At 33.3% G+C, this 27,000-nt stretch overlaps 1 protein-coding gene across 9 annotated transcripts in view; it reads left to right on the top strand.

The window, feature by feature from the left end:
- Nucleotides 1-27,000, top strand: part of PHF14 (PHD finger protein 14) — a 240,606-nt gene that overhangs the window by 168,828 nt on the left and 44,778 nt on the right. The window contains exon 19 of one of the 9 annotated variants that reach the window (XM_034668314.1): nt 14,251-14,297. The exons of 5 other annotated variants lie outside the window; for them this stretch is intronic. In XM_034668314.1, the coding sequence (XP_034524205.1) occupies nt 14,251-14,297 (47 nt within the window). Of the gene's footprint in view, nt 1-466; nt 684-3,760; nt 3,788-14,250; nt 14,298-20,166; nt 23,371-27,000 lie in introns of those variants that run through there. 3 more of the 9 variants (XM_019807448.2, XM_034668343.1, XM_019807451.2) reach the window with 3 other exon arrangements.

The raw sequence follows: 27,000 nt of genomic DNA on the forward strand, positions 1-27,000 counted from the left end.
AAATGGAGACAATAATAATGCCTACTCATCAGGGCTTTGAGGGGCTATTTTATTTGTGTTTTAGAGTCTGATGACAATGTCCATGAGCCTGACCAGGACCTGATTCACTCTTTCATTTAGTTGCATGTCCACAAGAAGTATTGAAATGGTTTTCACTAAGATAAAGATGAAATATATATATTTTCTTTCTGTTTCTGAAACAGAACAGCACATCCTTTGTTTTCATTTTTTTCATTTGAGGACCATCTAAAATTATTTTCATAGAATGTTGGCTTTAACTATAATTTTTTAAATACTCCATAAAAATTTAAGTTTAAGCGAGTGTTGATTTTTTGTGTATTTTTCACGGTAAAGAAATGTCTTTTTTTCCATTCAAGTCCAACTTTGTTAAGGAGCACAATTTCCTGCATTGGTAATGTTAAATGTAACTTTAGCTTTCAATTCATTGCTGTGGTTGTGTTTCCAGAGCCTGCTGTAAGAGATAAACCCATTGCAAATGAAGACAGCATTCATTTTCTTCCACCTCAGGCCACACAGAATTGATTGAGGTAATAAAATGACAGCAACTTGTAATATCCTGAAGGCTCTTTAATTCAAAAACCAGTTCTAACCTGATTCAGAGCTTGTTTAAAGCTAATTTATAGCTTGCATAATTTTTAGGCAGCCAACCAAGGTAAAGGATGATATATGAAAACTGATAAAGAATTAACTTCTGATACATTCAGACTTGTTTTGTTAAAGTCAACTGGTATTAAAAAAACATAGGTGGGAGCGGAATGGCAGAAATAATAATTGGTAAGCTTTGCTTCACATAAGTAGTAGCATTGTTGACAACAGTTAAGATTTTTCATCATCTTGTTTCAGACCTAACTTCTTGTCCTATCTTTGTAAAATCAGTTTTATTTGCATTTCTTGTATTTTAAGGTCCTTCATTTTTCATCACATATATATATATTAAGATTAGTTAGAGGCTGGGTACAGTTAGCAGCTGCTGTGACTTCCACAGTGACAAATGTACTGTATGCCATGGTGACAATGCTGCTGCTAAATAGTTCTGTCAGCATTTAATTTAATCTTTTCCAAGATGCAAGCTGAGAGGAGTTAGAACTCTTCAGTTTTATTTGGGCTGAAAAAAATCCATAGGCTTTTGGCCTTTGTGGGCTGTTTTTCTCTTTTTATTTGAACATTTTTTGACCCACAAATAATATAACTACTGTAGTGTAGAGTATTTTATACTATGAATGAAGCCAGATTTTTCAGAAATTTCATGTCAGCATTCATGAGTAAAAATGGATTACATTTTCCTTTTTTATATTTAAATCCTTTTCATGGTTAAAACTTTTTCCCTTTAAAAAAAAAGGACTGGAGGATGAGCATATCTTTTGTCATATGCTATTATTATAGGATCCTAGAAAATGATGAAACTTTTTTTTAAGATTGTATTTATTTGAGAGAGAGAGCGCGCAGGTGCATGCATGAGCAGGGGAAGGGGCAGAAGGAGAGGGAGAGGCAGACTCCCTGCAGAGCAGGGAGCCCAATGCTGGGCTCCATTCTGGGACTCTGGGATCATGACCTGAGCGGAAGGCAGACGCTTAACTGACTGAGCCACCCAGGCACCCCAAAATGATGAAACTCTGAGAAGGGCATTTATCATCCTTAACCATATGTATCACACTTAGTACATTGCAAATGTTTTGGATGTCTAAGCTAAAAATGTCAATAAATGTATATAAACATAGGTTTACATATGAGACTGTACTCTCATATTCTGTAGTTTCTTCAGTGAAGCTTGTCTAGATAGCTTGTGAGGTATTAAGACAAAAAGACTGTGGTTAATCTAATTCTGCCCATAGTAAACATGGCCATAATTATTTTAATAACTTTTATAAAGCAGTACATGGTTATAGAATAGCATATAAAGATGAAAATAAAAAGCATTTAGGGAATAACTACTGCTAGCATTTCGTTTTATTTTTGTATGTGTATTTTTAAAGATCTTAACATTATATGACATATGCCATGCATTCTCAATAGAGGCAGTGTTGCTCCAAGGGGTTAAAAACTGGTTTTCACAGGTGTAAAAAGAAAAGATGGTTTGTGACCCTCCACTGTTCAACCTTTTCTGATAAAATCTTATTCTTAGTATTTAATTTCTTTCAGGTTTTCTTGGGTATCACACACGTAGTACTGTCATTAAGATTCATGAAAAATATGATCAGTAGTAATACAGAACAATGACAAACAGATGGTTATGATCACATGACATTCCATCAGTTGCTTGATCTTGAAGTTATTTCACACAAGGTGGCTCCACGTGCCTGTTGGCTGCTTTTGGCCATCTTGTGGATGTTTATGCTTGATCTTCAGTGTTGTGTATAACTTAGGCTTTGAGGATGAATAAAAATAGATTATTTAATATTACAAAATTTAATCCATCATTAATTATATCAGTTGCTGAAATGAGAACATACTGACAATATATGATTATTTAGCAGCTATGTTCTCTTACCAAGCAAAACCTAAAGTTCACTAAAATTTTAAGACCTATTTAAGTTTTTTGGTTGCTTTTGCTGGAAACAATAGTTTGAATGATTTAAGACTTGATTTTACATTGTTATTCTTACATGTTTATGTTGTATGTAACATATAATTTTTAAATCTTCTAATGTTTTATAATTTTTTTAGTTGACACAGTGTTAACATTAGTTTCAGGGGTACAACATCATGATTTGACAAGAGTATACATTATGTTTTAGCTCATCACAAGTGTAGCTGCATCTGGCACTGTACATTGCTATTACAATATCATTGACTATTCCTTATGTTGTGCCTTTTATCCCTGTGACTTATTCATTCCATAACTGAAAGCCTGTATATCACAATCCCCTGTATATCGCAATCCCCTTCATCCATTTTTCTCATCCCTTCACTCCCCTCCCCTCTGGCAACCATCAGTTTATTCTCTGTATTTATAGGTCTGGTTCTGCTTATTGTTTGTTTATTCATTTGTATTTTTTTAAATTCCACATATAAGGGAAATTTATGGTATTTGTCTTTCTAAGTCTGACTTGTTTCACTTAGCATAGTATTCTCTAGGTCACAAATGGTAAGATCTCATACTTTTTTGTTGCTAATAATATTCCATTGTGTGTATCACATCTTCCCTATCCATTCATCTGTCGATGGAACCTAGGTTGCTTCTATATTTTCGCTATTGTAAACAATGGTGCAGAGATACATATACCTTTTCGAATCAGTGTTTTTGTTTTCTTTGGGTAAATTTAAAAAGTCTATTTTTAGTTTTTTAAGGAACCTCCATACTGTTTTCCATGGCGGCTGTACCAATTTACATTCCCACCAACAGTGCATGCAAGTTCCTTTTTCTCCATATATCTGTCAACATTTGTGTTCTTGAGTTTAGCCATTCTGACAGGTGTAAGGTGATACCTCATTATGATTTTGATTTACATTTTTTCAATGGGATCAGTGATGTTGAGCATCTTTCATGAATCCATTGGCTATCTGTAAGTCTTCTTTGGAAAAATGTGTGTATTCAGGTCCTCTGCCCATTTTTTAATAGGATTTTTTGGACAAAATTTATATAAATAAATTACTCAGCAATTATAGTTACACAAGTTACAAGCTTTTAATTTTTAACTTCTGTTAAATTATAAAATGATAAAAATTTATGTTGAGTCATTCATGTATCAAAAAGTTAAGCTCTTTTTTTTTTTTAAGATTTTATTTATTTATTTGACAGAGATAGAGACAGCCAGCATGAGAGAGAACACAAGCAGGGGGAGTGGGAGAGGAAGAAGCAGACTTCCAACGGAGGAGCCTGATGTGGGGCTCGATCCCAGAACTCCGGGATCACGCCCTGAGCTGAAGGCAGACGCTTAACGACTGAGCCACCCAGGTGCCCCAAAAAAGTTAAGCTCTTTTTAAGCAGAAAGCTTAACTCCTTTTATTGTATAAAGTACAGCTATACATTCAGGACATAAAGGGATATACAGTATATCTGTGGCATTAAAATTTCATGGGGTGGCTTTTAGGAAAAAAAAATTCTAAAAAGACTCTGGGGGATGCTAATAAAACAGTTGAGAAACACTAGCATAAACAACTTATCCTGCTCTTTCCCTTAATATTACATAGTAACTATTCAAATTATTTTTATGCAAAGTCAGTTTTGTGCCCTGCACACAGTGAGATAATAAATTAAAAAGTAGATTCACTGTGACATCAGTCATTATAATCATTCTTATTTGAAATTGCATTTGAGATGATAATCCATGAATTCTAGTAATCCACAAATATCCATATAGTACTAGATGATTTTATGATTGTTGGAGACAGAACTATAAATATCTACCTAGAGATTGAAACATGAGTCTTAATAAATCTAAGTTTTAGTAGGATTCCTTGGTAGCATTTTGTATGTGTTACTGTTTTAAGTCTTTGAATGATCTGACCTTTGTATTTACTGTGGTCCTTCTAGTTTGTATATTCTCTTACATAATTCTAGTGTATGATTTATGACTCTATCATTTACAAATATTAATGCCTTTGAGCTGACCATTACTGTGTTACAAAGATTAAAAAATCAGACACTGTGTCTTGATTAATGGGAGCAAGACAGAATTCTTCCTCTGAGTAACTCCATCTCATTGGGAAGATAGGCATGTAAAATGAGGAACTAAGGACTTACTAGTGCTTTAGAAGTCTAAGTAGGAGTGCCTGGCTGGCTCAGTCAGTAGAGCATTCAACTCTTGATCTTGGGGTTGAGTTCAAGCTCCACGTTGGGTGTAGAGATAACTTAAATAAATAAGTCTTTAAAAAAAAATAACAGTACCAAATATTTGATATTGTAGAAATATAGAAACCATTATTTTATGGAGCCAAGCAAGCAAATATCTGGCAGAATGAAGTATGACAATAACAAATGTTTTACCATATATTACACTCAATACTGTAACAATTTTTAAAATTTATTTCACATCTGTATTTCCATTAACTAGAGAAAAAAGATTGAGAAACAAGCACTCTAAGACTGAGAATAGTATTTTTTTTATTGTTTTCTTATTTTTTATTATTATTCAGCTCCATTCTCATTTGGTTCTTAGTCACTAAAATTTAAACTCCTGGACTTGAACCATATAATATAAAAACTTTATTTTAAAAAAATTGCCCACCCTTTTAAGTGAATTTGAAGCCATTGTAACAAGTGATTTTTGGAACCCAAGTAATGTAACCAAACACAAACATATGGTGGTTATATTTTCCTTGTTTTTATAGCTTTGGGAGGATGGTGTTTTTAGAGCAAGTATTTTTTCCCAGTATGAGTTTTAAAAATCTAATAAAAACAAAGGCCTTGGAGATATTCTTATTACAGAGTTTCAAGGAGTAGGATTGTCTGCAAAAAAATTTTTCATATTTACATTTATCTGAGAAAAAAAATTATTTACAAGCAGACAACTTTTTATATATGTTCTTCCAATCCCACTGGGATTAACAATAGAAAGGAGTTGGTCTCAAAGTAATTTAAAGCAAAATTTGTCCCTAGAACAGATTTAAAAATTTACAGATTAACAAGTGACCTATTAAGAGAAAACGTTTAAATAATGTTGTGTTGTTTCTATTATCAAATATAAGCCATTTATCTGTATTTAACCTTTTAGAATCATTGTGTTTATTTCAGTGTATACTCATTTCTTCTAACATTTGGAGGATATTTAATACATGACTTAATACTATTTGCTTTTAGGAATATTCATTCATTTTAGAAGCTCTGTTCTCTATTTAAGTAGCTTTAAGTATTGACCCAGGTAAGAGAGCATAATCAAGTTAACTAATTGTCACATTCTCATCAACTTCACATTGAGAGGAAATTAAAGACAAATAGAAGCTCGCCTGCGTGGCTCAAGTAGGTTGAGCAGCTGGCTCTTGGTTTGAGGCGAGGTCATGATCTTAGGGTCGCGACATCAGGCCCAGTATTGGGTTCAGTGCAGTCTGCTTCAGATTCTCTTTCCTTCTCCCTCCAGCTCACATGTGCATTCTCTCTCTCTCTGTTTCTCTCTTTGAAATAAATAAATGAACACAATCTAAAAAAAAAAAAAAAGACAAATAGAAATCATCAGCTTTTAGTTTGAGATCAAATTTAAAGGATTTTACAAAGTTCTATTATTTAAATGAAGAATGTATGCATTTTACATTAACACTAAAGTATAGGTAATTTAAAATGTTAAAAAGCAAATGTGTGGAGTATACCAAGCATTAGCTTTGTTTCTAAAAGAAAAGAAATTACAAAAAAAGAAAAATTACAAAAGCGAATTAAGGTACCTTAAAAGAGAGCAAAAGTTACAGTAGGAATACAAAAGGTATAGTAAGTACATGTTTCTAGAAATAATGAGAGTTGAGTAAAATTTTGTACAGGATACAAAGTAATGTATTAAAAATAATGAACTAATGCATCATTATGATCAGCAAGTTCATATAATAATGGCATTGACTTCTGGATTCCTGTCAGGGTATGGGGGTGACCTGGCCCCTGAGGCCAGTTATTTGAAGACCCACAATTCTCTACCCATTTCTACATACCATTCTACACAGATCGCTATATATGTCCTCACACACATTTTTACACAGTTCTATACATACCTTCGTACACCAATCTTTTCATACCCCTATATACATCCGTACAGACATTCCTACATACTCCACGTTTCCCTATACACTGATCCCCTACAGAGCCCTTTAAAAGACCCTTTGTACACACACCTGTGTATACACATACACACTCTACACTAAAACAAAACTTACCGTTCCTGTCCTTAGTATGTGTGATATACCCTATCTTACTCTTTTCTATTAAATTTTACTATTAAAACCAAATTGTTCAGAAGTCACTAAACCCACATTTTGTTTAGACTAGAACATACTTGATGTTCTAGTACATCCAGACTGGTATATAGGCCAGTATATTTTTGCTATGTGTCTAGGCATATGAATACAGATACGGAAGCAAATAAAACTTAGGAGGAAGTAATATTTTGTTTACATTCCAAATTTTGTCGTTTTTAAAGCTTTCATGTTGTGATCTGTCGTTCAGCAGTGATGAACTATAGATTTATAATTTTTTTCTCACCATATGATAGACAAACTATAAGAATATCTTACGTAAAAATATTTAAAGAAGCTAGAAGTTTAAGCAAAAAGGTTCAAACGTTAGGATTTAAAAGAGCTTTATATCGTAGGATTGAAATTTCTACCCTTTAAATGATAGGCTTCATGCCAGCAGGATGGCAGTAGGTTTTAAAGTTTGGCATTATCTGAAATTATTCCCAACTATTTACCAACATGGAGAAATCTTTAATTCCTGGGAAACATCTTTGATGTATGGTCAGTTGTGTCATGAAAATGTCAGGAAGCCAGTATGTTTTCTGTTATATTTATCATCTGTGAGGTAATCTCTTTCTTTATATGTCTATTTCTACAAAATTGAAATTAAGTAAAACATGCCTGAGGAGTGTCAGGTTTATGGTCAGTAAGACCTGGATTTGAATATCTACTCCTCCACTTAGTAGTTGTGACAGTCTGGGCAAATTCCTTAACCCTTCTGAGTTTCAATATCATCAGTAAACTTAATACTTAAAAGGGATGTTTTGAGGATCAAAGAATACCATATACAGGATGCCTGGCACAATTCCTGGCCCGTTAAGTACTCCATTAATGGTAATATATATCATTGTGAATATTATTATATACCAAAAGTTATAATAGGTATACAAGATATAGTGAATGCTTCTAGAATTGATGGGAGTGGAGTAAAATTTTCCATAGGATATGATGTATTGTACTATTATAATAATAATCTTTTGTTTGTCCTGATTTGTGAGCAAAGTAAAGCTATTTTGTTTTATCTGTGTTTGATTTTTCATAACTCAAAGATAGGAATGCCTAAAAACTTATAGTTCTTTATATAATTGTTACTGTCAAAAAGATTCCTTGAGAAAAGTAGTGTCACATATAAATCTGGTTATAGACTCTTTTTTTCTGGGTTAATATGGAATTATAGCACAGTACTATTTCATAGTTTTTTTCAACAAAGGATTACATGGATATTGTATTTTTTTAGGCATCTCAAGTTTTAATTCAAGCTATTATTTTTCACATGCTATTAAATTATTGCTAATAACGGTCAACAGATACTGCAAATGTGCTCAGAATAAGTAATGTCCTCAGTAAGTAATGTCTGCCTTAAAAGTTCAGTTGGTTAGAATTATGAAGCATTTACCCAGGTAAAGAATTGGTCCCTCAAGGTTGTTTGAGGAAAATACCATCTTCACCTTGAGTTCTACTCATAATAATATACCTCTCATTCATTTAAAATAGTTGGAATCTTTGAATTTAAATCTAGAATTGACTTTGTAGTCAACTGGTCAAATACTCTTAGACCTTATCTCCTTCAGAGTTATCTCTGTATTTAAGAAATCTGGGGTTCCAGAAAATTTGTGAGTGAATTATCAAAGACCCATAATGATTAGCAGGGCCCAGCTAGGGACTTTGACTTTCTGTCCAAGTCTGTCGGTCTTTGCCCTATATACTACTGATGTTCAGTGTTTCTTTATAGAATTTTGTGGTTAAATCTCTCACAGTGCCTATACATTTCCCTAAGACTGTATAACTTCTCTGATTATCTAATTGGGCTTATTGTTTGGCATATGTAGACAAAATAATATTTTATCATTTTGATGTAAAATAGGTTATTTAAAAATTTTTCTTCCATTATGGTATATAATAGTCTGAGTTTCGTCAAGAGCATAATTTGATACGTGATTCCTACAGAGAAGTTTAATATGTACAAATTTTATTCTTTGAAATTATCAGCTTCATTTGCATCAGAGTAGTATGTGAATCTCTGATAATAGGTATTTTTGTCTTTCATTTTTTAACCTAGTTTGAAATTGTTTCTAGCACATAAAAGTTTTTATACTTATTACTTTATTAGTGATATTACTGTTTCTGATACTTCCTTCTCCTTACTATGTAGTCTCCCAAAATTTAAAAATACTGCTTCATGAAGGAAAAAAAATACTAGCATGTTTTCCTCAAATTATCAGACTATGGGAACTTTTTGCCTATAAAAACATTGGTGGCTACCTTTTAAATATCTAGATATCAGAAATGGCAAGGTAAAAGGAAGAATTTAAAAACTTCACTGGTTATTTTTATTTTTACATGTTAGGACTTTTTAGACTTTTTTTGTTTGTTTGTTTACAGATGCTTTTTCAATCAAAGCCAATAGTTTTATTGTATTTTGACAAAGTGTGCTATAGACAACAATGTCAAATTTATTATCAGTATAAATTCATAAGCCATAAATGCATACCCCAAACACATGTACTTGCAGATTTTAAATTTTCTCAGTAACCTTAGGTATCATCAAATTTAAAGCTGGTAGAAATACTTGATGCCCTTTTCCATTCTTACAGTGATATACATTGCAATTATTCAGTGCTCTATAATGGGTCATTTTTTATCTACATCTTGTGTTCTGTTTATAAAGAATAAATATTTCTGTTCTCTCATTTTTCTGAACTAAGAAATACATGTAAAATAGGTTTGAAGTATCCAGTATAATTCATTGAAAAGAAAGGCCTTACACTGATACTGTATGGAAGAGAAAACTATCTAAATCATTTTAGCTGCAAGCTTATAACTAAGATAATATCAGCGTTTTCCTTCTTGAAAATGTATCTTCCATATATTAAAGGATGCAGTATTTTATTAAAAATAGTATGACAAGTTTAATCTGTCATTATCACAAACCTAGCTTAAAGAAGATCCTCTTATGTTTGATGGGGGGGAAATAGTAAGATTTTGTTGTAGTCACATGTTCGCTATACAAAATCACCAAAAAAAACACTAAAAATGCAAAAAAAGTGAAATAGTTCTTATGTTAATAATGTAATACTTTAAATCCTCAAAAACATGATCCTCTATAAATATACAGTGATAAAATGACATTAAGGACTTAATGGCTAGTTGACTAATGTCATAAAAGTTATCAGTTTGAAAAATCTAGTATTTTTTGCTCACACAAAATTAGGTCTATAATTTACTGCTTCGTATTTTCACAGTTAAATATATACTACTTGATCTGCATTACTTAAAAATTAGAAATATAAAAGGTTTTAGGTATGTTAGAAATATATGACAGGCTTTGGGAATCCAGATTTAACATTTTTTGACTTTGACATTGCCTTTTCTAACAATGAAAAAACTTAATTGAACAATAGTATATATACTAAAATATGCCCTTCATTCAAAAATTTTTTCTTCAAAATGCCGGTATGCTACAGTAATTTGTGAGTAAATAAAATACATAAGCTTCATTTAACATACTTTTTAGTACAATAACTGCATTGTTATTGTAATTATTACTTTTCATATTGCTGCTTATCTATGGTGTGTTTAGTAAGGAATTTAGTGGCAGATTAATAACTGCATTTTTAAAATGTATTAATTATTTTGCTCTAATTATTATTCAAGTAATGTATATTCACTAAGATCATTCAGAAAATGCAGAAAAATGGGATAAAGAAAACAAAACTCATAACCCACCTTTCAGAGATTACCACTGTTAGCATATTGGTATATCTCTTTTTAGCTTTTCATCTTGCCTTCATTTAACAAATATTTACTGTGCATTTTATAAGTGTAGGGCCCAAGTAATTGTTGCTGAGTACCATGGCATCTATGGCCGGATTAGTCTTTCAGAGAATATAGACAAGTGGGATGGAAGCTATGGGAAAAGCCCCCAAGGTACTGTTAATATCTGTAGCAAGGGAACTAATAACATGGTTGGTTGGTCCCAGCAAATATTTTTGCTATTTTTAGAATGAAGTAGGGGTGTTCTGTGATGCCAGTACAGTTAAAGGCATATGTTCTCACTTGTTCTTTTTTCTTTCCTTCCTCTCTCATATTTTAAAATTTTCATTGGCTGTTTCACTGAGGATCTAGAAGAAAATAACATTCTTGTGTGCATAAACCTTCATATCTGAAAAATTCACATTATTTTAAAAACCACTGTGGTATCATTGTCACTGCTATAAACTTAAATAGACTGAAAATGAGCAAATCTCCAAAATGTCTCTTAGGCAATTTCTTCATTATGGCCCGAAAAGAATTTAGCATTTCCAAATTATTTTTGCGATAATACAAAGTTGCTGATTCACTTGTTATAATTTATGGAATTATTTTATCCAGCTTTAACACACTAGTATTGTCCTAAAGCAATTAGCACAGTTGCATAGTAATTTTGCAATAATAACTTATAGTAATATACATAATTTAATTAAACTAAAGACCAGTTTTTCTAATAAAATAATTATGTGCTGTTTTTGCCATTATGAAATATGCTAATAAATATGCTAATAAATTTGAAAATAACATGTATTAGATATATGAACAGTACCATAATCCTATTTCAAAATCCTATTTAAAAACAGTAAATTAATGTCATACAATGCTAAGCCTTTTGATGTTTTTGTTTTATTTCTATTTTCATTCTATTCTGTATGTTATACATTACCATATTTTAAATTTGTTATATTACAAAGCAAACAAGAAAATATGAAAGCATATTTGATATTAAAAAATTTTAATAGTGGCAAGTAAGCTCGAATATGTTGAACCTATATTCTTCATCATGAATGAACTATATTAAATTAATTCTATTATCTTAAAATGTTTCATTAGAAAATCTAGACTTATCACAGTATTTTTCATGACAGTTTCGAGTGCTTTACACTCAAACCATGAAGATTCCTATAATAGAATATTTAAATATTATAAAATTAATTTTGAAAGCAAATAATTTTGTTATGATCTAAGACTTCATTTTAGAAACTAATACCAAAGGAGTATCAAATAAAAAATATTTTAGTTCTTTCAAGAATTTCATTTATTTAAATGTTCTTGGACAAACATGTTTTAATATCTCTCAGTCTTTCAGAGCCTCTAACTTTGACCTCATCCTTTCTTCAACTATTGCCCATTTCCAAACTACTACAACAAAACTTCCAAGTAGGTGTCTGTACTCAGTACCTTCATTTTCCTTTTCCTCCAAAATTAGAAATTTTTATAAAAAATAAACAGTACAAAACATTATATACCTCCTGACTACTGTCAGGTAGTGATAATTCTCAGAACACTAAACTGAAGTTGGGAAGATCACTCTGATTTAACTGATTATGGTTGGGTGTATAAAGCAACATAATAGGCACATTTCTTTAAAAAGCAGTTATAGATCACTGCTTTGTCTGAAAGTGTTTCCCTTTCCTACATACATCCAACTTCATATGGTCATTTTGAGGATAACTAGAACATACAGACTTAAAAGGAGATGCTGAAAGATGTTCTTACAGTAAATGCAGTGTACTTTGTGCAAATCAGTGCTGCAGTTGTATTTTTTGTTTCTTATTCAAACCGAAGGTCTTAGAGACTAGGATGGAGAATATGCTACATGTTGTTTTTAGAGGGATATTTTTATGCTGCAGGAAAGGTTTGATTAATATAGAAGATATAAAATATGATGCTTAACAAAAAGCCCAGAAATAGTACTGTCAGGAACCCAGACGATCAGGAGTAATTTTATCATGATTCTTTTGGTCTTTCTACCATGGTTCAAAGATTGCTGTTATTTAACTCCAGTCATTACATCCATGTTTGAAATTAAAGAGGAAGGATGAAGTGTAAAATATGTTCCATTCCCTCTTTAAACTACTGCAACTAGGTTTTGATACCTACCACTCCACTGAAATGGTTCTTGTTAAGGTCACTTACAGTCTCTTTGTCAAATTCAGTAGTCATGCCTTTGAATCTTATCTGACCTCTCAATATCATTTGACAATCTGTTGGCCATTCCCTCTTTCTTGAAGAATTTTCTTACCTTGGCCTCTGTGACCCCCATTATACCCTATAATTTTCTTCCTACAAAACTGGCAACTCCTTCTCAGTCTTCTTAGCTAAATTCTCTCCACCCAAGTTGTATTACCATGGCTTAGTCCTTAAGGCCTTTTTCTTCTCAATTTACCTATTGTTCCCTAGGTGATTGCAAGTAGTCTTATAACTATATGTTGAGGACTTCAGAACTTATAACACCAGCCCTTAATTCTTCTTCCAAGATCTAAATTCATATATCCAAACATTTGTCTGACATTCCCACTGAATACCTGAAGATTGTCTTAAGCTTAATATTGCCAAAATATAATTCTTGTTTCCTGATCCTTCATCACTCCATCACAACTACTTCTCCCATAGTTTTTACCAACTTAACCATTTTTGGTGCCAAAAACAGGGAATCATTTCTAATTACTCTTCTTTTGTTTATTCCCATATTTACCTATCAACCTGCCATCACTCTGACCTATAACATACTCTGAAGTATATCATGCTTTCTATTCCCACTACTACTACAGAACTCCAAGACACCCTCCTTCCTGATATGGACTATTGGAATAGCCTTTTGCCTAATTTCCTACTTTCATTCTTACCTATCCTCTACTTTCTCTATATTGCAACCAAAACAAGCATAAAATTCAAAATCCAGTCGTATTACTTAAATTTTTAAACCCTTCAGTGGCTTCTCATTGCAAAAAGACTATCCAGCATGGCCTACACAGTAATACGGAACATTTAATCTCATGCCAAATATGCTGACCTTTCTGGTGCACATGCATGCTGCACTCGTTTGTACTATAAGGCCCTTGCTCTTGTCCTCTGTGCCTGGACATTCTCTTCTCACAAATGAGTATATGAGTGGCTCCTTCATATCATTCAGGTCTCAGCTTGAATGTCACCACATTAGTAGAGGGACTTTCCTGACTACTTGTCTAAGAAAGTGTGCTCCCACACTTTGTATTCCTTTCCTGTGTTTTTTCTGCTACATCAGCATTTGAAATTACCTGTTAATAGTTTATTATCTGTCTTTCCCCGTTGGAATTTAAGATCCAAGAAGATAGGTATGTTGTTTCTCCATTTCCTAGAACAGAACCTGGCACACAGACAATATTTGTAGATTAATCAACAAATAGAAAACATTTCTATAGTGTAAGGTTAAGTAATTCTTAATGTAACAATTATCATTTGTATTGAAATACTAAAATTGTAGTTAGAAAAGGAAGCAAAACTGATCGTTTTTACTCTGGTTAGGTTTTGAGGTTAGGTTTTTATTTTTTTCCCATTTTACAGATAAGGAAACCAAGCGGTCACATGCCTTTCCCAAAATCACGTCAATAGTAAGTGCCAAACCAGGATTCAGATAGGTTTGTCTGACACTAAAGCCTACACATTGTCCACTGTGCTCATGTAGATGTCTTGGGTAAGAACATCACACAACTGTTTTTCAGTATAAGATCAATTCGGTTCACAGATTATATATACACACACACATAATGTTGCCAACATTTTGATTTAAAATCATATTGCTTCATTGCAGTCAATACTCATCATGAAAGACAGTTCCAGACAGCAGCTTAGGAGACCTGAATTCTGATTCCAGCTCTACTATTAATTAGCTGTGGGACCCTGGGGAGATCAGTTATGTACCCTTAAGAGGCTATTCTGTCAGCAGCATAAAAAGAATAGATCAAATGATCCATCCTCTAAGTAGGGTACCTCCTATCTCTAAAATCTTTCAGCTGTTAGTAGAGAAGAGTGGTCTGGAAAAGATCATAGAAATCTGTTATAACATCTTGCTATCTGATTTATCTTTTGAATGTAAACTGCTTATATATTGATTTGCTCTTCTTGGAAATAAACAGAGGACAATTTTCTTGTTTTGATCACTCTTGAAATTTAGGGAGGTAATTAATTAGAATACGGATACAGAATTTAGGGTTGTCTTGAATAATCTATATTGTTTTATTGTTACCTACTGTTGATTTTCCTAATATCAATAGAGGTTCTCACTTTATTCTCTTATTGTTTGTAATGGTGTTTCAGTTGCTTCTCTTGATGTATCTAGGTATACACAAATAGGAATGGTTTTTACCTCCTCTTAAAATTTTATACTGTCTTTCTGTTGTCTAATGTGTTGGCTAATATATCCAAAAAAGGATTAAATAATAGTGGTATATGTGTTACCACTTGACTTTAGTTGGAATGTTTTAAGTTTATGAAGTTAGCTTTTGAGCTAAATATTTGAGTATTAAGAAAGTTTAATGTAAACATGTAAAATGTAATCCCTGAAAATAAACTGCAAGTTGTAGAAGATCCATAGTATGATGCCATTCATATAAAATGTTAAAATATAAAAACATACCAGAGAATGATTAATATCCAATTTAGTGTATTGGTTACAACTGGTAAAAAGAAAGGAAGGGGAAAGGGATTGGAAAGGAATACCAAAAGGTCTTCAGTAAGTGTTACGAGTTATGGTTGTGATTAGTTATATTTGCAACATTTTATAACAAAATAATTTGATTTGCTGAAGAAACAGAGGTGTCTTTGACCAGGTGTCTGGTATAAAGAACATAAGCCTGAATTGAACACACTTTACATTTCAAGTGTATAAATTTCCTGATAGCAGGGATCAGCTCTGTTTGCTCTCCTCTCTACCCTCAATACATTGCACGTAGTAGGTATTCACTCAATAATTACTGAATGAAAAACTAGAGGAAAGATAAAGTCCCTACTTCTTATTTCTCATCATTTCATACACATCAATTTCTAAAGTAAAGCTTAGTTGAAATAAGCCCTGTATATTTGATGTATTTTCTATTTTAGAAGCCTCAGTTTTTCTAAATAACAGAATGTTACCAGGTTTTCCATACAGCCTTCAACATATTTTTTTAAAGATCTTATTTATTTGAAGAGAGAGAGAGAGCAGAGAGCACAAGCAGAGAGAGAGGGAGAGGGCCAGACGGAGAGGGAGAAGCAGACTCCCCACAGAGCAGGGAGCCCAATGCAGGGCTTGATCCCAGGACCCCAAGATCATGTCCTGAGCCGAAGGCAAACAGTTAACCAACTGATCCACCCAGGCGCCCCCAGAAATCAACATATTGTTATATATTTATTGTACTGCTTGTGGTATGTGTGAAACATTTAACACAAATTAATTATGGGGTTTACTACCTGCATATCAGCAAAATAAAGTCATAAGTGATTCAGGCTACCTACATTCAAAGGGGACAGTTGTTCAGTTACAATCCTGCTTTATCATTCTTTTGAAATTGAATATATCAATAAGACATTTCAATCTGTGGTAAATTACAGAGTATATTCTTTATTTTCTATTTTAAAAGAAAACTGGAAGAAAGCCACATTCTATTTATGTATTTTCTCTGATAAAATATATACCAGTAATTTTAAAAATAGGTAAAATCATTTTTTAAAAACTCATAATGCAATGGAAAATTATAAATTTAAATTTCCTGGGTAATTGCTGAAAATCTATATTATGAAAATTAGCACTTCTTAAATGTTTAATGTATTTTTGATTTAACAGTATGGTTGCCACATAATGTGACTATGAGATCATTAACTTTTATTTTTTCATTTTTATATTTTCAAATTTATAACCTCATTTTTCATTGAGTTATATCAGAATTTTATATTCAATTTAATAGTAGACTAGGATTTCCTTTTGGAGACCCTTGAGTTTGAAATCTCAACATTCCCAAGAGCCCAGAGGAGTCCTACATAGATCCACCTGTAGAGGTTTATGATTCTTCTTCTTACAAATAGAGTTTATTTTTATTTTCTTAGAAAGTAAGCTTTTGTGTTAGTAGCTGTGAAAGAATTGAGAAAGCCATGGATCTTGGTAATTAATCTTCTTTACATCAACTTATATTAAGATATAAGAGCAACTAATGAAGCATCAAACTTTACATCGGAATCTGGGGATGTACTGTATGGTGATTAACATAATATAATAAAATAAAATTAAAAAAAAAAAAGATATAAGAGCAGTTATCCCAAAGTAATGCAGAATTGTATGTTGCTCATAAACTGATCCTTAAAGCATTTTCCCAATACCCTTTTTTGTCCTCAACTATTTGTTTCCTCATGAGATTTAAGAAATATAATACAACAAATTGTAAATATTGTCATAATGCTTGAAAAAATGAAAAGCCAATTGGCATGTTTATCAAAATTTCTATAAATTAGCTTCAGGGAGCAGACTGTTTTGAATTTAAAGGTTGCTTTTCAGTCAGTTCTACAAGATAGACTTTTAGGTTCTTTTTGTGTAACTTAATAATTAGTGATCAGTATTCATTAAGCAAAAATTGAGTTACTTTGGGAAGATATGGGAAGCTTTTAAAATTTATTGATCATGAGCAATTCTAATTGTCCCTTTGGTATATTGGAAAGAGGACTTTTTGAAGTCAGAGCTGAGTTTGAATCCTAGGTCTCGTATTTTAAAGTGTGTGAACAAGAGCAGTTCCTTAATGTCCTGAGGATACTGTTAAGACAGAAAATCTGCTATCATGGAGCTTAGACTGTAGTGAAAGAAGACACATGATATATACATAAGTAAATGATCATTTCATTGTGATAAATGTTAGGAGAACAATCTGAGTGCTGAAGGGATAGCTAGTTTCGTGCATAAAGTTAGAGAACTCCTCATTGACTAAGACCTGTATGACAAAAGTAAACTAAGCATACAAAATCAGATGCAGAGGAACCACCACCATTCGTCTAGAAATCAGAGGCAAGACGAGCATGTTTGGAGCCAGGTAAACAAGTTGGAAAAATGTACAGATGAAGCTAGGAAGGTGAGAGGGACCAGATGATAAATCAGACTTTATAGGCCATGGCAGGAGTTTGGATTCTACTCTAAATACAGGGCTATAAGAAGGACTTCATTCTAGGGTGAGATGTGATGTCATCTGTGTCTTATAGAGATTGCTTACTTTATGGAGAATAGTTTTTACAAATATAAAGTGGAAGCAAGAAGTCTGATTAGGAAGCTGTTGGCGTAATCTAGGCAAGAAATATGATATCCTGGACTAAGATGGTAACAACGGAGATGGAAAACTTACTAGACAGACTTCAGATACCCTTTGGTGATAGAGATAGCAGGAACTGGCCATGTGTGTGAAATTAACAAATGACCCCTAGAGTTTGGGTTTGAGCAACTGGGTGAATTGCAGACCAAGGGAGGTATAAAGCTTTTGCAGGGGGTGGGAGGGTTGATAGTGGTTGAGAAAGGGGAATCAAGAATTTGGCTTTAGGGGTGCCTGGGTGGCTCAGTCAGTTAAGTGTCATGATCTCAGGGTCATGAGACTGAGCCTTGTGTAGGGCTCCATGCTGGGTGTGGAGCCTGCTAAAGATACTCTCTTTGTCTCCCCCCTTCCTTTGCTCCTCCTCCCCCTCCCCCTGCCAAAGCTTGTTTGCACACATGCTCTCTCTCAAAAAAAAAAAAAAAAAAAAAAGGTTAAAGAATTTGGCTTTGTACATGGTATGTCTGAGGCACCTATTAAAAGTTCACTGAAAGCATCAAGCAACAGTGGGTATATGAGTTTAAAGCATGAAATATATATATCAGTGCTGAAGATATAAATTGGAGAGTCATCATAAAATAGGTGGAATTTCGGCTCTTCAGAGCCATCTCCAGATCAGGTTATCAAAGGGTAACAGAGTTCTAAAGACAGCAATAAAAGGAAGTTAAAAGATATGAGGAAAACCTAGAGAACTAGGAGAAGAAGAAATTTAAGAAAGATGGCAGTGTTGTATTGGTAAGGATGCTTTAACTGCAAGTAATAGAAAACCAACTACTTTTAACATTTCATACCCTGTATTTCAGAATTAAGAAGATTAGGTTGTTGTAGGACTAATTAAAGAAGATATTTTGTCTTCTGGAATTATCAGTGTGTTTACTTTTGGCATTAAGCTTGTCTCTCAGTGATCACGAGGTGGCTTTAGGAGCTCCAAGTATTTACGTACTCAGATAATACATAAAGGCAAGCCAAAGCAAGTGTGATCCCTGTCTTGTGTGTGGGGTTTCTGTTCTTTTTGTTTGTTTAAAGAGTAAAGAATACTTTCACAGAAGTTCCTTGTAGGTTTCTTCACATATTTTATCTAAAATCAGTTCATGTTTCCAGTGGGGTCTATCATGATAGTCAAACGTATTTTTAAAAACCTAATAAATTTAACCAGGTTATTCTATGGAATTTATCTTGGAATGAGGACTCATTCCTGCGGCATGGACTATTTACTCAAATAATTAATACTATATTTATAATAAGGAATAATCATATTTACCATGTATCTATACAGGCCTCACAAATATCAAATATTGTCCATTATAGTATATCTGTATATATCTGTGTATATACATATGTAAAAGAAAAACAAAATTTAAATATAACGTAAGGGATTTTAGCTTCTCTTCCAAGATTCATTTCTAAAAATTGAAATATTTATCTGTAAGACTTTTTTTTGAAGGATATGCCTAAAAGTTGAAGTCAGTTCTGTAAGAACAGTACTTGTCTAACCTCTACAAATAATTATTCATTGTTCTTATGTATTGGAGCTATCTAGATCCCAAGATTATTTTCATTTCAGTTGGACTACACAATAAGATTGTTGCTTTACTCAGGGAGAAAAGCATTAGTTTACATTCATCTACAATCACAACATCATGCAGATTATAAGGTAAATATGGGAGGAACTTCAAGCAAAAATGATAATCAAAGGCTCTTGTTGTAATTTTGAAAAATTATTTAATTATTTTGCCTTTCCTTAATTATTACTATTTTTGTATGATTATCTTTGAGAGTAATCATTCACCCAATTTCTCTTTTATTTACTATTGCTTTGAGTCTGGTAGTACAAACAATTGCAAGATCAAAAAATTAATGAGACACAAATGGAATAGACTTCTACTTAATACAATGATGGCGATTTAGCTAAGTACTGTTTTTGAAAAGGATCCCAACTACTTAACAGCATATCAGTAGGCCATTGATGATTAAACTCTGTCATAAAGTCAGCCCTGGACGGAAGCAGGAATAAAGCTTATTGAACGCCTTCTGTGGGCCAGTATCTATGCTAGTCTCCTCACATTTTATTTAATACCTTTTGCCATCAGTAACAGTTATTTTATAGAGGGAAACAAGGTTCAGAAAGAGTAAGCAGTTTTTTGTTTTTTTTTCTTTTCAGAGTTGCACATCTTTGGATGTGTGTATGTCAAAGTTACGATCTGAACCTGGGTTTGCTAGCCACTGACCACAAAGCCCAAGTTATACATTCACTACTACCCAACTGCATAGAGGAAACAGGGCAAACATAAAAGTGTATCTAAAGTAACCATCCGTGCAAAGTGTAATGCTGGAACCAGAAAATGCTAGAACCAGTACTGTCTACCTTTCCATGTCATTTCCTACTCTTCTCCTCTCTCTTACTGGACTTTAGCTGATTTTTACCTTCTCACTGTTCTTACCTGGAATGCTTATCCCTTTACGTTCTTTAATTCTACTCCTTCTTATCCTTCAGATCTCAATGTATTTTCATTTTCAGGAGGGTGGAGCGCTTCCCAGAAACCTTCAGATCCTTATATTAGAAGTTTCATAGCACTATACTTTTCATTCGTTGAACATATCATAATTGCAATTATATAGTTACTCCAGTGATCAATTGTTTTAGTCACAGATTATAAGCTCCATAAAGCAGGGACTATGTCTAATAGATCATAATTTTTGATCACCTAGCACAATACTTGATACATAGTTAATAATCAGAGAGGGATATATAGATGGCTTATTTAGCTCTCCAAGTATTTTTTTTTCAAAGAGGATATTTGAAAATGTCATTGTATGAATTATTTTTTCTAATGTTCTATAGGTTACATTATGGAATACTGAGAAATAACTTTATACTTACAGAATAATTGGTCATAGAAAAATATTAAATAAGTGAGTGCGTTTTTAGGCAAGTTTTCTAAATGATTCAGTACTTGCCAAGAGGCCTCCTTTTTTGAACATATCATTGCATGGTTTTCATTATGGTAATGCTTTAAAACATTTAATCTTTTCCTTAAAAAGGCAAAATAGTGGCTAAGCAGTAATCCACAAATTCAAGATGTGGAAATGTGGCTGTTATTTTTGACACTCATTATGAAATACTGCCATTAGAGAATTTTTTTGTGTGGAATTTTCTAAAATAGTATTTTTAATTTTTCTTGAAGCAAAATCAGTGTTTTAATCCATGAAAAATTAATGTGCCATAGGAGATGTGTTACTTGGACATCTAATGAGCTATTAATTTCCAATAAAACTGTGAAGATTAATGGGTTCACTCTGAGGAAAACAGTATTCAGCTTGAAATAGATATCTGAGGCAACTTAATCTGTTTAGTTGGGATTAAAGTTTTTAAAAATTCACTTTCTAAACATAAATCTATTTCTGAAAGATGTCCTTGAAGTTGAATTGGATCTTAATACAAAAACAGTGTTAAGTTACATTGAGAAGTATTTGTTTTAAAGATTTACAATACTAATCTTTGGGCACAAGGGAAGGTTTATTTTGATGACATAACCCAACTCTGTACGATATTAATCATTAATAAAAATACTCTAAGTATTATCATGGTTCAGTTTTCTTCTCTTCACATTTATATGTCTGATGTACTTTCTTCATTGCATTGTAATTATATGCATGCCTGTCTACCAAAATGGAACATGGACTCCTCTAGGCAGCAAGACTATTTATTCATCTTTGGTATTTCCAACACCTTGCCTAGTGTCTAACACACGGTCATTGTTCATTAAATTTTTGTGAGAGAATAAAGGGAAGGATTCTAGAAATAGAAGTTACTTCAAGAATTAAGATCATCTTAAAAAATAATCTTTGAGTCAATGGACAATATATATTCCAGACTCTTCTGAAATGTAAAGATTATTTAATTGATACAATCAAATCTGTCATTGGTCTACCAAAAACGGATAGATCAATCGATCAATCTTTAGGTTTTGACTTACTAACATTTTTACTTTGTTTTGACATTTGTACCCTATTAAGTCAGTCTCAGGTTAAATGATGTTTCTTTGGAGAAATTTCTTTTGTTAAGCAAGAGTACCTCTTTTCCTCTAGATAACAGTCAGACATTATTTTTGAAGGCCCTGATTAAAGGTTAGTGAAATAATATGTCAGTATTAATAAGAAAATCTGCTACCCAAGAAACTATCAAATAAATAATAGTCATGTTTTATCATATTACAGTTGAATATTGTTCTAATGGTTCTTAAACTGCATGAATCAGGAAAACATGACAGTGAACTTCATGTGTGAAACACTATTCTGTATTACTGAATGTATGATTTTACAAGCACTTTTTTACTAAAAGCACTACTTTATAGTGTAGTCTACAATGAGCTGTTCATATCACAGAAATGCCAAAACCTCTTCATGTACAATTCTGATTACCTTTGCATACTACTTTGGTGAGAAACTTTACGGTATTTAAACCAAAGTATTCTTATTTCTAAATCATCCTAATAAAGATTTTGTTTATTTGCTTATCTGTTTTTACTTTTTGTGTCGAGTTAACTTTAGATTTTGAGTTGTAAAAATTGTATGGAGAGTATGCAGTATCCCCTTATGTTAACATCTTGAATGAACACAGGACAATTATCAAACCCAAACCTTAGTATTATAATAGTTTTAAGTAAACTATACAGTTTATTTGGATTTTATCAGGTTTGCCACTAATGTCCCTTTTTCTGGTCCAGAATCGCCTATTTCTTTCTGTCATGGATCCTCCAATTTGTGGCAATTACTTACTCCTTCCTTACCTTTCCAAAATCTTGACACTTTTGAAGAGTATTATTCATTTATTTTATAGAATTTCCTTCAATATGGGTTTGTCTGGTATTTTCTCATGACTAGATTGAGGCTACCACAGACCAGAGGGGATGTTCCTTCTCAGTGCATCCTATGACAGAAAATAGGATGTCAGTAGGTATTACTAGTGAGGTTAACCTTGCTCAAGTAAAGTTAGTCAGGTTTCTCCACTGTAAAATTACTGTTTTTTTCTTTTAACAATGTGGTTTTAAATGATCTGAGTTTGGGAAACAGTTTGGGGAGTCGTTTTAAATCATTAGTGAAGAAACTGATTTCATGTATTTATCTAGTGCTCAGTATTTTCATACTGAGGGGGAATTAGATAAGATCTGATAATCTTTCAACTTTACTGAGACTTAATTACCCTGAGGAGAACTGGAAGTGAGTTAAGAGATGTCCCATACAAACATAGTTGTTTACAAATTAGCCTCAAGTCCATTTCTGAATTTGGTGTGGCTTTTGAAAACAACTTAAATTGAGACAGTTTATAAATTCCTAACTGAAGGTCTACTATCTAGACATTTTATTACTTAGATATGAAATTATTTCATAGTCTAAAAATTGTCAGTTTAAAACATTTACATTATCTAGTCTCAGAAACAGTAACATTAAAAGAATTTTAATTAGTGAAGTACTCTGTCAGCTTATTTTTTAAATCTTAATACAAACTGTAGTTTTCACTGATAAATTCTGTTCAGTGAAATCAAGTTTTGTAAATAACAGCAAATTATATAAATAATATAATTTTCATTAAGGGAGTTTTTGGTACCTTTTACTTTTTGAATGTCTTCTACGTAGCTCTAAAGTAATGTTTGTAACATTACCATTTATGTAAATTCTGTTTGTTTCTTTGACAATGATTTGATACATATGAGCTATAACTATCCTTTCTTTAGAATGTCATAATTCAGCAAAGGAAATACAAAATGTATTTTCTCTCTTTCTCTCTCCCCCTCTTTTTATTATGGTTTCAATGAAAATGGCCAGCGATTTCTCTAATGGCTGTATAGAAGTTAGTTTTGGTAAAAAGTAACCTTACGGCCTTACTAAGCAAAAAAAAAATTTCTTTTAAAATACAAAGTGTCTTTTTAAATCTGTGTTGCATTAAACTCCTCATTGCATTGTGAAGGATAAACAAAATGCTGTCACAATTGGCCACTAGAAGAGTGGTATCATAGTTATTGCTTATGTTATTAAAATAAATATACTACATCTAAGTATTTTCCAGCTTTTATAACAAACTCAGTTATTGCTGAATCATTTCTGGTCATAGTAAACAATGCATGTATCTCTGAAAATTTTAATGAGACAATCACTGTTTTTTTTTTTTTTTAATCCAAGTTGGAAATCTCTTGACTACTATACTTTGGTGATCACCATATCTCATATCTTGCATATTTCAAATATTTTTAGACACTATTTTTATCTCACTTTAATGTGGTAGAATTTTTTAAACCTCTGGGAATTTAAACCTGTATATGTATATTTAGAGTAAAAACTAAAACAGCATAAATTTAGAAAAGTCTCTTCTCCTTGAGTATCTATGGGGAAAGTAGAAATTTATATGTAGTGTCTTTAAATAGTAGCACATTTGGGATTTTTGAAATGTTATATTTGGTGAATAGTAGATGATTATATAAAAATATTTGCTAAAGGACCTCTTTAAATATATGTTAGTATACTATAAAATTTAATATATATTGAACTTGTGAATGTGCTACCTGGAGGGTAGAGAGATGGCAGAGCTCACCACGGATACACCAGGTTAACAACTACATGTAATGCAACACACTCTGCAAATGACCTGAAGATTGGCAGAACAGATCTTCCACAGCTAAAGACATAAAGAGAAGGCCACATTGAGAAGTGTTGGAGAGACAGAGACATGGTCAGAACCCAAAAACTACGAGTGTGGCAACCCACAAGTGAGAAGGATATCACAGGAACAGAAGACTGAGGGGATCAAGCCCCATATCAGGAATCCCCATTCCTGGAGACCTGCACTGGGAAGACAAGCCCTAATAAGGTCTTCTTTGAAAATCAGCAGGACTTAAGTCCAGGAGAGCCAGAGGGCTATAAGAAACTTGAGTCTCAGATCTTAAAAGGTTAGCACGCCATATCACTGAGTTCAAGACCCAGCGCAGAAGTAACAGTTTGAAAAGCACCTGGGTTATATATGAAGATTTACTGACTAATTTTAGGATGGATACCAAAGAGGCAGGGATCTAAGGAGCTTTCTCCAGGAACAGAATGGTTGGTGGGCACCATTTCCTTACTTCCCATCAGCCTAGCTGGCCAGAGGCTTGTGGGAGCCAGTTCTGACGACCTTTACCTCGCTAGCACCACTTGCCCCACCCCAACATACCCCCTATGGAACTGCTCTATCCACCCTGGCAGGTAGATACTCCTCCAAAGTGTCTTGCACCCCACCATACTGCCTCATTTGGGACTGGCATTTCCCCCCCCAGAGCAACTACTGCCCTGCCACAGCTGGCAGGCAGCCCTGTCCTGGACCAGCGCTCATCCAGAGCAACTCCTGCCCTGGGGAGAGGGGAAGATAGCCCCACTCAGCAGTACACACAGAGTTGCTTCGCTGGTTCCCTCAGCCAGCTGCATGGTGAAGCCATGTCCATCAGTGCACCCACAGTGGCTTCAGTCAGGCCTGTCATCCAGCCATGCTCAGGGCAAGCTCTCCTTACCAGTGTGCCCAAAGTAGTTGCAGCTGGTCACTGCTGACAGCCGGGCAGCAGGCAAGTCCTGCCCACCAGCATGCCCATTCCGGCCCAACCATAACAGGATGGCATATGTAGCCCACACAGAGGACATCCCTGGAGCACCTGGCTTTAGTGGCCAGAAGGAGCTATGCTACTGGGCATCTCAGGATGCCTTGTACATAAGGCCACTACTTTCAAGACCAGATGTAGCTGACCTACTAACAGAAACAAAGAGAGTCTGACAAAATGAGGAGACAGAGGAATATGTTCCAAATGAAAGAACAAGACAAAAACCCCAGAAAAGAGCTAAAAGAAATGGAGATAAGTAAACTGCCTGATAAACAGTTCAAAGTAATGTTCATAAAGACACTCACCAGACTTGAGAGAAAAGTGGATGAACTCAGTGAGAACTTCAGCAAAGAGAAAGAAAATGTGTGTATATATTTTTACATATATATATATATACACATTTTAATATATATATTTTTTAAACAGAGCTAAAGAATACAATGAGCTGAAATGAAAAATATAATAGAGGGAATCAACAGCTGATTAGAGAGGATACAGAACAGATCAGCAATCTGGAAGACAGTGTAGTGGAAAGCAACCAAGCTTGAACAGCAAAAAGAAAAAAAAGCATTTTTGAAAATGAGGACAAGTTAAGTAACCTCTAGAACACTAAACAGTTAATGGATCAATGAAGAAATCAAAGAGGAAATAAAAAATTACCTGGAGAAAATGAAAAAGGAAACATATAATGGTTTAAAATTTTTGCAATGCAGTGAAAGCAGTTCTAGAGGGAAGTTGAGTGATACAGGCCTACCTCAAGAAACAAGAAGAATCCTAACGTAACTTTTACCATAAGGAACTAGAAAAAGAATAAATAAGCCCAAACTTAATAGAAAGAAGGAAATAATAAAGATTAAAGCAGAAATAGGGGCGCCTGGGTGGCACAGCGGTTAAAGCGTCTGCCTTCGGCTCAGGGCGTGATCCCGGCGTTATGGGATCGCCCCACATCAGGCTCCTCTGCTGTGAGCCTGCTTCTTCCTCTCCCACTCCCCCTGGCTTGTGTTCCCTCTCTCGCTGGCTGTCTCTATCTCTGTCAAATAAATAAATAAAATCTTTAAAAAAAAAAAAAAGATTAAAGCAGAAATAAATGAAAGAGAAACTAAAAACAATAGAAGAAAAAAATCAATGAAACTAAGGGCTAATTCTTTGAACAGATAACAAAAATTGATAAACCTTTAGCCAGACTCATCAAGAAAAGAGAGGACTCAAGTAAATAAAATCAGAAATGAAAGAGAAGTTGCAACCAACCATAGAAATACAAAGGATTACAAAAGATTACCATGAAAAATTATATGCCACTAGAAGAAATGGATAAATCCCTGCAAACATAGTCTTTCTTTTTTTTTTTTTTTTTTAGATTTTGTTTATTTATT

The sequence above is a fragment of the Ailuropoda melanoleuca genome, chromosome 1, assembly GCF_002007445.2.
Source record: "Ailuropoda melanoleuca isolate Jingjing chromosome 1, ASM200744v2, whole genome shotgun sequence".
Classification (NCBI taxonomy): Eukaryota; Metazoa; Chordata; class Mammalia; order Carnivora; family Ursidae; genus Ailuropoda; species Ailuropoda melanoleuca.